Source organism: Xenopus laevis, chromosome 3S (genome assembly GCF_017654675.1).
Source record: "Xenopus laevis strain J_2021 chromosome 3S, Xenopus_laevis_v10.1, whole genome shotgun sequence".
Lineage (NCBI taxonomy): Eukaryota > Metazoa > Chordata > Amphibia > Anura > Pipidae > Xenopus > Xenopus laevis.
In genome coordinates, this window is record NC_054376.1 from 49920393 (window position 1) to 49936850 (window position 16458).

General features: G+C 38.7%; 1 protein-coding gene across 1 annotated transcript in view; it reads left to right on the plus strand.

Annotated features, from left to right (window-relative positions):
- The window catches only part of LOC108712901 (NAD(P) transhydrogenase, mitochondrial), a 48391-nt gene extending 44395 nt beyond the window's left edge, over positions 1-3996 (plus strand). Inside the window, exon 22 of the mRNA XM_018255408.2 lies at positions 3808-3996. Coding sequence (XP_018110897.1) covers positions 3808-3948 — 141 coding nt within the window. The 3' untranslated portion in view covers positions 3949-3996. The remainder of the gene's footprint in view (positions 1-3807) is intronic.
- Positions 3997-16458: the final 12462 nt, after the last annotated feature.

A 16458-nucleotide genomic window follows, 5' to 3' on the forward strand; every position in this document is an offset into this window, starting at 1 on the left:
TGGACTCTGAGGCCTTCCGCAAATTTGTAGCAATTGGGACACCGCAGTGGAAGGTACCCAGCCGCAATTTTTTTTCTAAAAAGGGAATACCACACCTGTACCAACATGTGCAGAGCCAAGTTACCTGCATCTCTGTCACTTAGTGTTGGGCCAAAGGTCCATATGACTACTGACGCATGGTCCTCCAAGCATGGTCAGGGCAGGTATGTCACCTACACTGCCCACTGGGTGAACTTGGTAATGGCTGGGAAGCAGGGAATGGGTAGCTCAACAACAACAGTGGAGTTGGTGTCACCGCCACGGATTGCACGCGGTTCTGCCACCACCTCTACTCCTCCATCGCTCTCTACCTCGTCTTCTTCTTCTTCTTACTCTGCTGCTGGGTCCTCCTTCTCCTCCTCCACACCTGTGCACCCCCAGCTCCCCCTAGGCTATTCGACGTGCCAGGTACGCCGTTGTCACGCTGTCTTGGGGATGACGTGCCTGGAAAGCAAAAACCATACCGGATCTGTACTCCTGTCATCTCTGCAGTCACAGGCCGATCGGTGGCTGACCCCACACCAACTGCAGATCGGAAAAGTGGTGTGTGACAATGGAAGCAATCTGTTGGCAGCGTTGAGACTAGGCAATTTAACACATGTGCCCTGCATGGCACATGTGTTAAATTTAATAGTCCAACGTTTTGTCTCCAAGTACCCAGGATTCCAGGACGTTCTCACCCAGTCCAGAAAGGTGTCGGCCCATTTCAGACGTTCCTACACAGCCATGGCACGCCTTGCTGACATTCAGCAGCGCTACAACATGCCAGTCAGGCGTTTGATTTCTGACAGCCAGACTCGCTGGAATTCAACGCTCCTTATGTTGGAACGTCTGCTGCAACAACAAAGGGCCGTCAACGAGTACCTTTTTGAACTGGGTGGTAGGACTGGATCTGCACAGCTGGGGATTTTTTTCCCCCGTTACTGGGTGCTTATGCGCGATGCCTGCAGGCTCATGCGACCTTTTGAAGAGGTGACAAATATGGTCAGTCGCACCGAAGGCACCATCAGCGACCTAATACCCTTCGCTTTCTTCCTGGAGCGTGCCGTGCGACGAGTGACAGATGAGGCTGTAGACCAGCGTGACGAGGAGCTGGAAGCGCACGATTTCTGGTCGGAATCACCAGAACGAACCCAGGCACCTGCTGCAACGCAGGGAGAGGTGCCAGAAGTGGAGTCAGAGGAGGAAGGTGGCTTTGTGGAGGAGGAGGAGGAGGACCAACAGGAGCAGGCTTCCCAGGGGGCTAGTGGTGACCTTTTGGGGACCCCTGGTCTTGTACGTGGCTGGGGGGAGGAGACCGTGGATGATGCAGTCCTTGATAATGAGGAAGCGGAGATGGATAGCTCTGCATCCAACCTTGTGAGAATGGGGTCTTTCATGCTGTCATGCCTGTTGAAGGACCCCCGTATCAAGAGGCTTAAGGAGAAGGACCTGTACTGGGTCGCAACGCTACTAGACCCTCGGTACAAGCATAAAGTGTCAGAAATGTTACCAACATACCACAAGTCCGAAAAGATGCGGCATTTACAAACCAGCCTGCAAAACATGTTGTACAATGCTTTTAAGGGTGATGTCACTTCAGGAACTCATCAACATTCCAGGGGCAGAGGTGCCAGTAATCCTGCCACGAGCACACCTGCAAGGACAAAGCCCTTTGGCCAGTCTGTAACGTCAGACATGCAAATGTTTTTCTGTCCAAGGCAGCGCCACAACCCTTCTGGATCCACCCTCAAAGAACGCCTCGACCGGCAGGTAGCGGACTACCTGGCATTAACTGCAGATATCGACACTCTGAGGAGCGATGAACCCCTGGACTACTGGGTGCGCAGGCTTGATCTGTGGCCAGAGCTGTCACAATTTGCCATGAACCTCTTGTCTTGCCCAGCCTCAAGTGTGCTCTCAGAAAGGACCTTCAGTGCAGCAGGAGGGATTGTAACTGAGAAGAGAACTCGCCTAGGTCACAAAAGTGTCGATTACCTGACCTTTATTAAAATGAATGAGGGGTGGATCTCGGAGGGTTACTGCACGCCGGAAGACTTGTTCTGACTTCTATGCAGCTGTCCTTCTCTTCAAGCCTCATGACTCCACACACAGCTGTCCTTTAGCGTCCTCCTCCTCCCTCCGCCACCGTTACAAACTAGGGTGCAAACCCTACTGGTTTAATTTTTTCTGGCCTCTGTGCTTCAGTGGCTGCAACCAAAAAAACTGGGCAAACAATGTCTACAAGGTCAACGTATGGCAAAAAATGACTATTTTCAGCATTTATATGGCATATTTTTTCTGGCAACTGTGCTTCAGTGGCTGCGTCCAAAAAAATGCATATTTTCTGCATTTATATGGCATAATTTTTCTGGCAACTGTGCTTCAGTGGCTGCGACCAAAAAAATGCATATTTTCTGCATTTATATGGCATAATTTTTCTGGCCTCTGTGCTTCAGTGGCTGCAACCAAAAAAATTTATATTTTCAGCATTTATATGGCATAATTTTTCTGGCAACTGTGCTTCAGTGGCTGCGTCCAAAAAAACTGGGCAAACAATGTCTACAAGGTCAACGTATGGCGAAAAATTACTATTTTCAGCATTTATATGGCATATTTTTTCTGGCCTCTGTGCTTCAGTGGCTGCGGCCAAAAAAACTGGGCAAACAATGCCTACAAGGTCAACGACGTTGACCTTGTAGGCATTGTTTGCCCAGTTTTTTTGGCCGCAGCCACTGAAGCACAGAGGCCAGAAAAAATATGCCATATAAATGCTGAAAATAGTAATTTTTTGCCATACGTTGACTCAACGTATATGGCAAAAAATGACTATTTTCAGCATTTATATGGCATATTTTTTCTGGCAACTGTGCTTCAGTGGCTGCGACCAAAAAAAATGCATATTTTCTGCATTTATATGGCATAATTTTTTCTGGCCTCTGTGCTTCAGTGGCTGCAACCAAAAAAATTTATATTTTCAGCATTTATATGGCATAATTTTTCTGGCAACTGTGCTTCAGTGGCTGCGACCAAAAAAATGCATATTTTCTGCATTTATATGGCATAATTTTTCTGGCCTCTGTGCTTCAGTGGCTGCAACCAAAAAAATTTATATTTTCAGCATTTATATGGCATAATTTTTCTGGCAACTGTGCTTCAGTGGCTGCGTCCAAAAAAACTGGGCAAACAATGTCTACAAGGTCAACGTATGGCGAAAAATTACTATTTTCAGCATTTATATGGCATATTTTTTCTGGCAACTGTGCTTCAGTGGCTGCGTCCAAAAAAACTGGGCAAACAATGCCTACAAGGTCAACGTATGGCAGTTGTTTAAAGAGAACAGTAGATTACTAGCCAGCAAAGCTACCTAAGCTAAAATGTCCCTCAAATCCCTGCAGACTTCTGTCCCTCCAATACAGAGCAGTATCAAGCAGATTACTAGCCAGCAAGCTTACTATCATCTGTCCCTGAAATCACTAACAGCTCTCCCCCTACACTATTCTCTTCCAAGCACACACAGGCAGATTTTTCAGATACATTTTTGCCCTTGATCCCCCTCTGGCATGCCACTGTCCAGGTCGTTGCACCCTTTAAACAACTTTAAAATCATTTTTCTGGCCAGAAATGTCTTTTCTAGATGTTAAAGTTCGCCTTCCCATTGAAGTCTATGGGGTTCGCGAACCGTTCGCGAACCGCTCGCATTTTTGCGCAAGTTCGCGAATATGTTCGCGAACTTTTTTTCCGACGTTCGCTACATCCCTAATTGTTAATGATTTTTTTCTCATTTAGGTAATTATTATGAAGAGAACTCTGGGAGTTGGATATGCAGCTGTGGACAACCCTGTATTTTACAAACCAAATACAGCCATGTTGCTAGGAGATGCAAAGAAAACATGCGACGCTCTACAAAGTAAAATCAAAGAAATATAATACTGTATTTAGTGTGCTGTTATTATACTAAAACAAGTATGTTCAAAATGTATTGCTTATTTGCCCTTATTTACAGTATGTCCATTATGTACTGTTAGTAATAGTTATTAATCTGCATTCACATGTTATGCACACTTGAATCCTTGTCTGCTACACATTAAATGAATTGATGTAATAAGGCCTCTACTGGTGAACCCCAAGGATAGCCGAGTGGAACTGGGATGTAATGATTTCCATAACAGCATTTGTGAGCACCCATCTGGCCCTTGGGATTGAAGAGTATCACACTATGGATTTCTGCATGTGTTCAAGTGTTGCTTAATGTATGGTGTATTCTAAACACTTATTAAAAGTGCAGCAAGGAGGTGGGGAGACAGTTGTGAGTGGAGGGAAGGGAATTGGAGGGGACAGGGTAAGTAACATAGCATGTGTTAAACACATATACATCCCATTGTGAATAAGTCTTATATTAGAGTCCTGATAGTCTCTGATTCAGTAAGTAATGTCAATGTACATACAGAAAGTCCCATGAATTCAATAATTTTATCATATTGGTTGCAAGAATCCATGCATTTTAGAAACCCTTTAAAACGAGGTTTGCAGTGGATGTTCAGGAAAAGAAGTTCAGGAATAAATCCAAGCAGCGGCTCCTTAAAATCAAAAAGCTTTATTCCAGGTTGCATTTAAAAACAGTGGACAGGGCTTCACAAGAGACATACTTCCTGTTCTATGACAGTGGGGTCACCTGACGCGTTTCATGCCTCGTTCTGGCACTTCATCAGAAGTGATGTCAGTAGTTACTCTAGCCTTTTATGACTATGTCAATTAAAAAACATCAATTAAGCGTAAAAACACTTTTTCTGTATACAAACGAGTAATATAAATTCAAGCCATGCTGCAATACATTTATACACATTGTTAATGGCATTTCAAAGTAGGGTAGATAATGTAAACCTTATATTACATTAGTTTTGTCAGAGAAAAAAGGATAGCTCCCAATCACTATTTAATCCCAATTCAATCAGATGGATTTGTACTACCTGGGATGACTTTCAGAGCCGAGCGAAGACACTGTGGGACAAATTGATAGAAAGGAAATATGATACAAATCCATTAAGAAGGCCTATGAAAGAGCAGTTGCAACTTCTAGACAAGAACTTGTAAACTCACAGTCTAAAAAAGGTAAAAGAAGAAATTAGAGAAAAAAAATCACAAAATATTGAGTAAACAATCTTTATTACACAATACAGCAACCAGGCCATTAAGATTAGGAAAATAGTCGAAAATAGACTTGATGTGTTGAAGATGGATCCTCTACTAGACTGAATGTTTGATAACATAAAGTTTGTGTATAGACGAGGAAGGACAATATCCAACGATGTTTCACCCAGCTTATATTGTCCTAAAAAACAACCAAAAAAAGAAGGGTCAGGTTGGCTAAAGAAAAATGGGAGTTACAGATGTGGAAGTAATAGATGCAAGGTGTGTAAACATAGACTTGTACAGACCACATTCAAAAGTAATATAACTGGAGATATTTTCCCAATAAAAAGTTATATTAACTGTAATACTAGAGGGATTGTATATTTAGCCACATGTACCTGTGGCAAACAATATGTGGGGAGAACCTACAGATCTCTCAAAGAACGAGCCAGAGAGCATCTCACACCTATTGATAAAGAAAAACTGGAACAGAACAATCTAACCAATAAAAAGAAAATTTCAGCGATAGGAAAACATATTATGCATGCACACAATGGAGATTTTAACCATATTAAGTTTCAAGGCATTGAAAGTGTTAAATTAGGGGCAAGGGGAGGAGACCTACGTAGAATAATTGATCAAAGAGAGGTGTACTGGATTTTTACCCTCGAAACACGATTTCCATTGGGATTAAATAGTGATTGGGAGGTATCCTGTTTTCTCTGACAAAAGGAATGTAAAATAAGGTTTACATTATCTACGCTACTTTGAAATGCCATTAACAATGTGTATAAATGTATTGCAGCATGGCTTGAATTTACATTACCTGTTTGTATGCAGAAAAAGTGTTTTTACGCTTAATTGATGTTTTTAATTGACATAGTCATAAAAGGCTAGAGTAACTGCTGACATCACCTCTGATGAAGTGCCAGAATGAGGCATGAAACGCGTCAGATGACCACACTGTCATAGAACAGGAAGTATGTCTCTTGTGAAGCCCTTTCCACTGTTTTTAAATGCAACCTGGAATAAAGCTTTTTGATTTTAAGGAACCGCTGCTTGGATTTATTCCTTAACTTCTTTTCCTGGATATATGATTGCTAAATGGCTGGAGTGGAGACCAGTATGTAAAGGAATTAACAACAGCAGGAGGTGCGCCTTAAGTGAGGAAGAGGGAGAACGGACACGTGAGTTGTATAGGAATTGCAGTGGATGTTAGATAGGTTACAAAAAGTGTTAGTAATATCCAATATATCTGAAATGCATAAATATTATCTGTGTTGCATTTCAGCTACCATGAAATTTCATTCAATCACCTACTGGTAGATAAGCATGGATTAATTTAAGTGGAAAATTAATTGAGGATATTTAATTATTTTGGGAAATGCACAGTTAACAGTGGATATTAACCGGATTTCGAAATGTTATCAACAGCGCATTTATAGAAGTGACTCCTATGCAATGCTCTTAAACTGTGAGGTTATCATGCACTTTTATTGAATGATATTTTGTTTAATAGTTATGTAAATAATTCCAGGATAACACAACCATTTTTTTTCCTCAAGTGTTTTTTTTTTTTTAATTTAGAATGGGAATTATTTTAGATGAATTTTTGTAGTTGTCACAGATAATATTAAAAATATTTAATTCTTTGTGGTTTGTCCTTATTAGACATTTTACACATCATGTCTCTTGTCTACTGGAGTTCATTTTGTCCGTGTCTTGGACTGATTCCAATGGAGCTCCTGCCTCACTAGTTGTAATGTAAGGTCTCCCAAACCCAGATCTAACTCCAAGGTTCCGGTCTCGGCCCACTCTTATGTCTATAGCAGCTGCCTTGGCTTCGGGTGGAGCTCTCCGCTACTCAGATGGTCACAGGTCTTATTGTGGGAAAACCAGGGAGAGAGTTCTGGGCAAACACGGGAACCGAACGTGTACAGAAAGGGCGGGGGAGCAGTCAGCATTGTCAAGGAACAGGCTGGGTCAAACCAAGCAGGTAAAGTGGTACCAAAACAGGAAGCAGAGAAGAGGTTAGTGTCACAGGCCAAGGTCATACACAGATCAGAAGTGAAGTACCAAGTCAGAATCCAAAGAATAGTCAACACAGGCAGGGTTTGGCATGGTCAGGGACATGCAATGTTAAAAAAAACAGACTAGAAATACACCCAGGAACTATAAATGGAACTGTTATGTTGGGCAATGCACATAGGGAAAGAAGCCCTCTATTTAAACTTCGCACCAAGGTGAGATGACATCACGCCACCCTTCCGAATAAGGCCGAGGACACCCGAGCGCTGTACAAACCAGAAGCGGCAGATGTGGAGCAGGATCACACCAAGCAGGCAAAGGGCGTACCTGCCAGGTAATTTTAATACACTAGTTCTTTACGTCAGTGAGTTACTACTGTTTTTTTCTCAAATCCTGAGGGCTCATTTATGACCGCGTTTTTATTAATGGTACCTGGGTTAAAATGCGCTCAGCACTGTTAAGTCCTTTTTGCCTTCTGTCCTGAATCAGCTATTGCTGTGCCTATTGATACAAGGGAACTCTGGAGCTACCACCACCTTCTACTCCAGAGTTTCCACAGCCGCCTGTGTTAATTGCCACGGTACAGTTATGCCAAAAGAATAGGGCACACACACATCCCTTGCAAGTCAAACACTGGAAATGAAGGCAAACAAACTCTGACTATAAGTAATATAAATAATGCCATTTGGGTGGTGGAAATGTTCCCAATTTAAATACAGTACATGGATGGATAATTCGGGGTTTACATGTCCTCTAAATTGCAAGCTGAAAGTGGTAAAAGTAGTAGACAAACTCTCAAAAACATAAAAAAGTAGACCAATTAAAAATAATAAAAAAAATCAAAATAAAGTGAACTACCCCTTAAAAGCCAAATGGATTAAACAGTCTACTAATCTCCAAAAAGCAACATTTTATTACAATTTTCCAGCAGATTTTTTAGCATCATTAATTATTCTGTACATGAAAGAAAAGAAGATATATTAGTGTAATAGTCAACCATAAAATAGTAAATGGCTTCTATAGTAGAAAGGTAAGTATTTGGTGTTCCCTTCTGATGAAGCATGTCTTTCTTTCCATTAATTCCATTTGTACAAATCCTGTGGGGAAAAAAACTTATTTAAAAGTTTTATCTGATGAAAGAACACATTGATGTGCTACTTTAATATAAGCAATTGTCAACAATGGGACACCTTTGTAACACTATTTTATATAAGTATAATATACACCACTCAAAACCTATGACAAACAACGCTCTTTCATCTTATGTCTTATGATGCAATTTTCTGAAAAATACTCTGACCAAATCTAAAATTTCATGTGCAGGTAAAAAACTCAATAAAATCGTGAAATAATCCAAATACCATGACTTTTTTGAGTAGTAGATTTGAGCAACTTTTTCAGATTTAACAAAATCAAAAAAAATTGGACTTTAATAAATAACCCCCTTTATTTCTATTATATTTTATTCATTTAACATTTAGTTTAATGATGTTCAAGACTTTAATATACTGGCTGTTTAAAATTATTTTTGCTGTGGCTTCTTATACATGTGAAATGGATGGTGAAGACAGATCTGTGGAAATTTTCAAAATTGAACAGGTTCAAAATCAATACACCAAATTTGCTTTTGGGGTATGAGTTCCTAGGCACCTCTTTGAGGGGACTGAGCCGATTTTGAAATAGCTTGGGTTTCCTCCGTTGTTTACAATTGACATCATGACAACAGTATGTGAAGTATGTAGCTTAATGTTTATTCTTCTGGATATGATTTCTTTTCTTTTCCAATTGTGTAAGTATCCCTTAAATGGTGAGTGAATTGAAACTCAAATTTCCAAGTCTCCACTTAAGAAAATTTCACTATGCCATGGTGATTAGTTTTTGGCTACTGCAACAATTCAATATACGTGAATTGCCTGATATCAAATGAAGACAATAATGAAGATACAATAATAAAAATGAACAAAAAAAAATAAAAAAAAAAACAAAAAAAAATCACCATATTTTTGTGATCAATGCAGCATTCTCGCTCTTAGCGAGGGAACCTGCTAGGTAATGAGCACATCATTTACCAAGATGGAGGCCAACCGGCATCTAAATGTTATACTATGTGAACTACATGCGATCTGCAGAGGTTTAGGAAGACCACACATTCTTTTTTTCTGCAAACTTCCACTGTTTATCTGATCAGTTAACTTATACTAAATTTGGCTGGCTTAAGCTTTCTTTTTTTTTTTTTACCAAAACACTTTGTACTGCAGTTCAATATAAATTATTAAGAAGTATTCAAATCCAACCACTAGTTGTGAGAGATACCATTAGAAGTGATGCTGCCCTACAGATTTATTGAAAGGCAATAAAGAAGTCGAATATCTATTCCTCCTTTACCCTTATGTAAGAAGGAGGAAATCCAGATCTGGATACAGTCAAAATTGGATCCAAACATTTAGACATTTTTATTGGCTTTAACTATAATAATTCTACTGAGGAAAATGTCAGAGCTTTATAAAAACATTTTAATAATAAATATTCATCATATACATGTTCTTTACCTTCACAAAAGGCCATGCAGAGGCAACAACTAATATATATATTAAAAAAAAAAATACATTTAAAAAAACAAACAAAACATAATGGAGATTTAACTATGCATTAAAATGGCTCGGGATCACATAATCATACTTTTTACCCATTCATTTATACACTCTCCAGAATTTAGCTCATGGAATTGTATATCTACATTGTGACTAGGGCAAACATGCCTCTAAAAATAGGGTACTAATATACTAAGGAGGCCGGTAACCTAACATTATACACATTACATTTTAACACCTAAATCGACACACTTGGGGGGTTATTAATCAAAGGTTGAATTTTGAATGTATGTGAATTTTTTCTTACTCTAATAAATTTGAATGTACTCACAAATCAAATGGGAGGTTATTTATGAAACAACTCGAACATCTATTGTTCAATCAAATAGTTCCGACCTGAAAAATTTGAATCAAGTTTTCCTCCGAAAAAAAACTCGAATGTCAAGAAGGCAATTAACATATTCAAAAGGACCTCTGCCATTGACTTGTAAATTAACTTGGCAGGTTTTAGGTGGCGTATATTAGAATTAGAACTGTTTCCATGGTTGAGGTGTGATACATCTCACGTTTGAATTTACATTCGAGTTGGTGCTTTTAAAGTTTTGGAACCATTTTGTTTTTAAAAATTCAAATGCACCATTCAAACTTTAATAAATCTGCCCCTTCATTTCTATATAATTTGATGTAATTTGTGAGGTAACTAAAAGAGTATGGGAAAACCATTAGGAGCGAAGTGGTTTAAAAATAAAATTACAGAACTAAAGTGGCACAGTCAGGACGCTGGCGCATTGTTCCTCAGTTTGAACAAATATACATATAATTAAGCCAAAGAAGAATAGCAGGAACAGCTGGCAGTTGTATGCCGAGCATACCAAACTGAGCTGACTAGTGGCAGCAGCAAAGGCAAATGGAGCAGGTAGGGCAAAAAAGATAATGAAAAGGATGGTAGTAAACTTGCCCTGTTATGAATTGCTACAGATACTCAAGCAGTCACAGCTGCTGTTGATATAAAATATGATTTATGGTGATGATGATGAAGACCCCCTATTGCTACATACTGTACTTATGGGACTCTAGATAGGGCCTTATGAACAATATATACCAGATATTATCCCTGAATTATATGTGCTTTTTTAACAAGTGACCCATAAATGTTACCTGCTGATTGGTTGTTATAGGTTACTAAACATGGGCAAACTTAGTGTCTTTTATTACATTTTAATATATGTCTGTGGCACTAAATAATTCTCCATTTATAGCTCCATAAAAACACTGACTATTTTGAATCACCCTCTTGTCATTTCATTTTTAAATGCTTAAAAAACTAATATTACTGCAGTTATAGAAGACTATCTACTAATATAAAAGGTGTGGAACAATGCATGCTCAAAAAAAGAAACCACAACAAAACTTGTAAGACTTCTTTTTTCTGGTGACTTTATGCGAGTTTAATAAATACCAAATATTCAAGATTTTGAAGAATATTCTCAAATATATTTGTGTTTTTTCGCTGCATTTTTTTCTTGAATCGTGAAAAAAAACCACAAACTCCAATTTTGATAAATTGCTCCATAGTGTAATAGTGCAAAATTGTTAATAGTAAAGAATGTAAGGTATTTGTTAAGAAGTGGAGAAATGTTTAACTAAATGCCTGTTTTCACATATGTTAGGAGAGTTATAAAAATAAATCTCTCTTGCCTTCTGGAATTTCTCATATTCAGAACTCATTATTTGTATGGTTTGAGTACAAATGTAAGCATCACACTTCAATCTGATATGTAAATGCCATGCTTACAAAACAGAAAAAAACACATCATTACAAGTGTCTTCATACAGTAAGTCAATCATTTGTCCAATTTTTAGCTTCCACTGTTCCTACAACCAGTTTCAGTATTGCTAGAAAAATATTAACTCGGAAAATGGGAATGTTGGTTTTGGAGGTAAATATTATACCATGGAATGAATGAAATAATCTAAAAATTCACAACAGCCTTGAAATTAAAAAAAAGCACTGAGATTCTGTTATTGACAACATAGAATGCATGTTTCTACATTCCCCTCCGTTCTATGATAAATAGGAGAAATGTAGATCAATACAAATGATGACAGGATAATGTTCTGCATTGTAAAGCATATTTATAAAAGACATGCTCCCCTTTATGTTAACTTAACCCCTATATGTAATAAAAGACACTAATGTGCCCAGGTGTCATTTCATACCAAACTACAAGACATGTGACCATGCTAACTGCTACAGGCAACTACACCGTTAACAGTGGAGCTCATTTATCAACACTTGGCTAGTGATGGGCGAATTTATTCGCCAGGCGCGAATTCGCGGCGAATTTGCGCATTTCGCCGCCAGCGAATAAATTCGCGAAACGCCAGCGAAAATTCGCGGCAAAAAATCGTAGGCGTAAAAATGTTTTTTTTTTTTTAAAAAACGGATGCCGGCGGTCAGAAACGGGCGCCGGCGTCAAAAACGAGACGCCGGTGCCGTTTCGCAAATTTTTCGCCGTTTCGCACGAAATTCGCTAATTTTTTCGGCGAAGCGAAATGGCGCAAATTCGCCCATCACTACACATGCCAAATTTGCTCTTAGGTAGTAACGTTTGCCAACCAATCAGATATTTGCTTTTATTGTTCTACCTGCAGCTGACTGAAAAAAAGCTAATCAGTGATTTGTTGCTATGGGTTACTGGCCAGGTGCAAATCTGCCCAGTGTTTGTTAGGGCTCTTACACACGGCCGTTCCGACCTGCGCTCCCCTGCGTTCCGTTTTTTGGCGTTCAGCCGCAGGGGAGCGCAGGAATAGACGCAAGTCATTATTTGAAATGGGGCTGTACTCACTCAGGCGCGTGTAGGCGCCGAACGCAGGAAAAATGCAGCATGTTGCGTCTGAACCTGCGTTCGGCGTCTACACGCGCCTGAGTGAGTACAGCCCCATTTCAAATAATGACTTGCGTCTATTCCTGCGCTCCCCTGTGGCTGAACGCCAAAAAACGGAACGCAGGGGAGCGCAGGTCGGAACGGCCGTGTGTAAGAGCCCTTAAACAAGCTCCAGTGTCTTATCACATATCCCAAATATGATGTTAGTGAAGGGCCTGTTCTAAGCACCATTTCAGCTGATCTTCATTGTTTATTAACCATGTTTTTTTTAAATTCCCATCGTGCCTATTTCCAGGGTGCAAAAAACATGCATATGCATTTTTTCAGAGTTACTGATCCTAACAACCTGTAGGGGTTTCATTTCATTGATATTTTATTTATTTCTCTTTCTATTCTGGCCCTCTTCTATTCATTCTCCTTTCTGTCTTTGCTACCTGGTTGCTGAGGTAAGTAAGTCCTAGAATCCCCATAAACAATGAAATTGCACGCCTGGTAGGAACACAACCAAAGCAACAAACAGTAAGAGAAATAATAATAATAATAATTTATCATACTAGTTACTTTTGTAGTGAGCTACTTATCACCACCTTTAAGATGGTACAACACAAGAAAGAGTACCAAATGTATTGCTTAGTCTAGAAGTGAGTTTTTATTTTTTATAATTCCAATCAAAAGAAACAAATTTCCTTTACAAAAAAAGGAATATACAAGGGACATGTCAGAACCACTTTAACACCCGCCCATTATACAAAGCAGGAAGGGGCAAAACATCAGTGGATAATGGATCTGTGAGCCAGATGGTAAACTAAGGGGCTGTTCATATGCCCCTGTGTTTGAAGCACAGATCATACACCCAGCTTGCTACTATTTACAGCAAGAATACTCTGACATCATTAACAAACATACCTTCAAAAGGGAAGTGAGATAAACTACTTCAATTAAAAGTTACTTTACTTACAGTCACATCATCAAAAACATGAAATGATTTATTATTCAATTGCAATAACACCCTTAAGTTCTTACTAGCATGCCTCAGAACAGCAGTCAGTGGAAGTCCCCAGAAGGCCATTCATTATCCAGAAAAAAAAAGAAATGTAGTAAATAAAAAGAAAATAAATGAAATGCAAAGAAATTAAATTATGACATTTAAAATGAGTCCAAGCACATATCATATGCATACTCTATTTTAAACTTAATTGTGGTCATGTTCTCTGTTAACAGATGATTTTACACACAAGCTCGCTGGTAGCCAAGCACATTGTACCATTTTGACTTTAGGCATTTTAGGAACATTTGAGCTTCAGGATAACAACTGTTTTTAGGAATGTAAGAAATAACATTTTCACTGTGTAGAGAAAAGTAGCAAGCACATTTTTTTGTACACAGCAAAAACCAATAGGAGTACAAAAGGGTATTAAAACAGTCCTGTTGAATACTTTGATACTATATAAGCACAAGATTACCCAAGCTACAGGTATGTGAACATGTGAACATACTATTTGATCTTCAGTCAAACAGTATATAGTGAATTATCTACCCCCTAATGTATAATATAAGGATATTATACGAACTGAGGAGTTTTAAAACATGGTTACTCTTCACTATTCCTGCCTCACTTCATGCAGAAGTCAGAAACAGATTTTTATTGACAGTTAGGTCTAAAGCTGGCCATAGACGCAAAGATCTGATCGTACGAATCGTGGATTCGTACGATTTTCGGACCATGTGTGGAGAGTCCCGACATTTTTCGTCCGGCGGAGATCGGTCGTTTGGTCGATCGGACAGGTTAGAAAATTTATGTCGCCTGCCGATAATATCTCTGCGTGTATTGCTGATCGTACGATTTTCAGTGGGAGACTGTCACTAGTGTTGTGAGACATACAGTAAGTATCGTACGATTGCTGTCAGGGGCAGAACATTGGCTGATCTGTTCTTATTTGATCGGAATGGTAAAGACTTTGATCTGAATGGTTAGTGGAGGGTCGGGAGATGGGAAAGTCCGATCGTACGTTGATTCGTACGATCGGATATTTGCGTCTATGGCCAGCTTAATACATCTGTTGAAGGGCTGCCTTTGCCTAGAATATGTATTAGAGTAGAAATACTCTCCCTACATGTAGGATTTGTTCCTGGCTTTGGTCAGTATTAATTATATATTGTTGTGATTTTTTTGTGCTGGAGTCCAGTTATTCAAGTTCTAACACATCTGCTAAGAAAGGGACCCCTCCCAAGAGATGTATTTAACCAGTCAATCAAAATCTGGCCCCGACTTAAAGAATGAAGAAAGAATAAAGAGAGACTGGTTGCTGAGAGAGGGATAGTGAATCATAATTTTAATATTTTACAAACAGGACAATGTTTAATTAAATTTAGTAAGATTCTAATTTACATAAAGGGGCACATTTACTTAGCTCGAGTGAAGGAATAGTAGGAAAAAAACTTTGAATTTCGAAGTATTTTTTTGGCTACTTCGACCATCGAATTGGCTACTTTGACCTTCGACTATGACTTTGAATCGAACGATTCGAACTAAAAATCGTTCGACTATTCGACCATTCGATAGTCGAAGTACTGTCTCTTCAAAAAAAAACTTCAACCCCCTACTTCGCCACCTAAAACCTACCGAGCACCAATGTTCGCCTATGGGGAAGGTCCCCATAGGCTTTCCTAGCAATTTGTGATCAAAGGAAAATCATTCAATCGAACGAATTGCGGTAAATCCTTCGACTTCGATATTCGAAGTCAAAGGATTTAACTTCGATGTTCGAATATCGAGGGTTAATTAACCCTCGATATTCGACCCATAGTAAATGTGCCACTAAGTTTAGTAAATTTCCCCATTGTTATGTTGCAAGTTCCACTTCCTTTCTTGTAAATAAAAAATTCTAGTGAATGATCTTTTGGGTAGGTAAATGATTGATGTGCATATGTTTTGTGATCAATTTTTTTATCCTCTTTAACCATTATTCTAAAGGGCTCAGAGAGCTCTTTCAATCTAGGCATGGTGACAGTACATACAGTACTTCAGCAACAAAGAGCAAATATAACAAGGAGCCATTTATATTGTAATTTGAACTCAAGTATTTTTTTCTAATTGCAAAAACACTCAAAAATCTCAATTGCTAGGTTTTTATAAACGATACACACAAAACTGTGAATCATAAAACCGCGAGTTCCAAACTTTTGCTAAAATCAAATATAAACATGTCTAAAAAACTGAAAATTGGAATTATGAATCACACATTCCCTGGAGCAGAAAAACAAACTATCATTAACATGAATACCACAGCTATTCTGAATCTTTTGAATAAGTTGATATGACCAAGCATATTATTCAATCTATGTACTTTTATATTCTATATACTCTTTACACACAGATACCATATTAATAATACAAATATATCGGCTAATTCAAAATGAGTCAATATGTTTTCAGGCATCCTTAAATACTGTAAGTTTTTTACAGTGTTGACTCAAGTTGCACTTTAAAGAACTACATTTTTGGATGCACTCAGGTGTCCTATTCTGTCAATAGTGCCCTTCTTATGTGTAAAATAATATTATACAAACAAATGGATACAATTTAATCTCCACTATTTTACATTTGTAATATGCATTTGGTTTTGTGTAATGCCAATTTTTCATATGAATATCAATGAGCTTGTCATGTTCAATAAATTCCTACAGTATGTTACAGAACTCAGCCACTAGAAATAACACTATTAAGGTTTTTCAAACAGGTTTAAAGGGGTGTAGCTTATGTTACCCAGAGGAAAGTTAACGGATATGTCATCAGTATC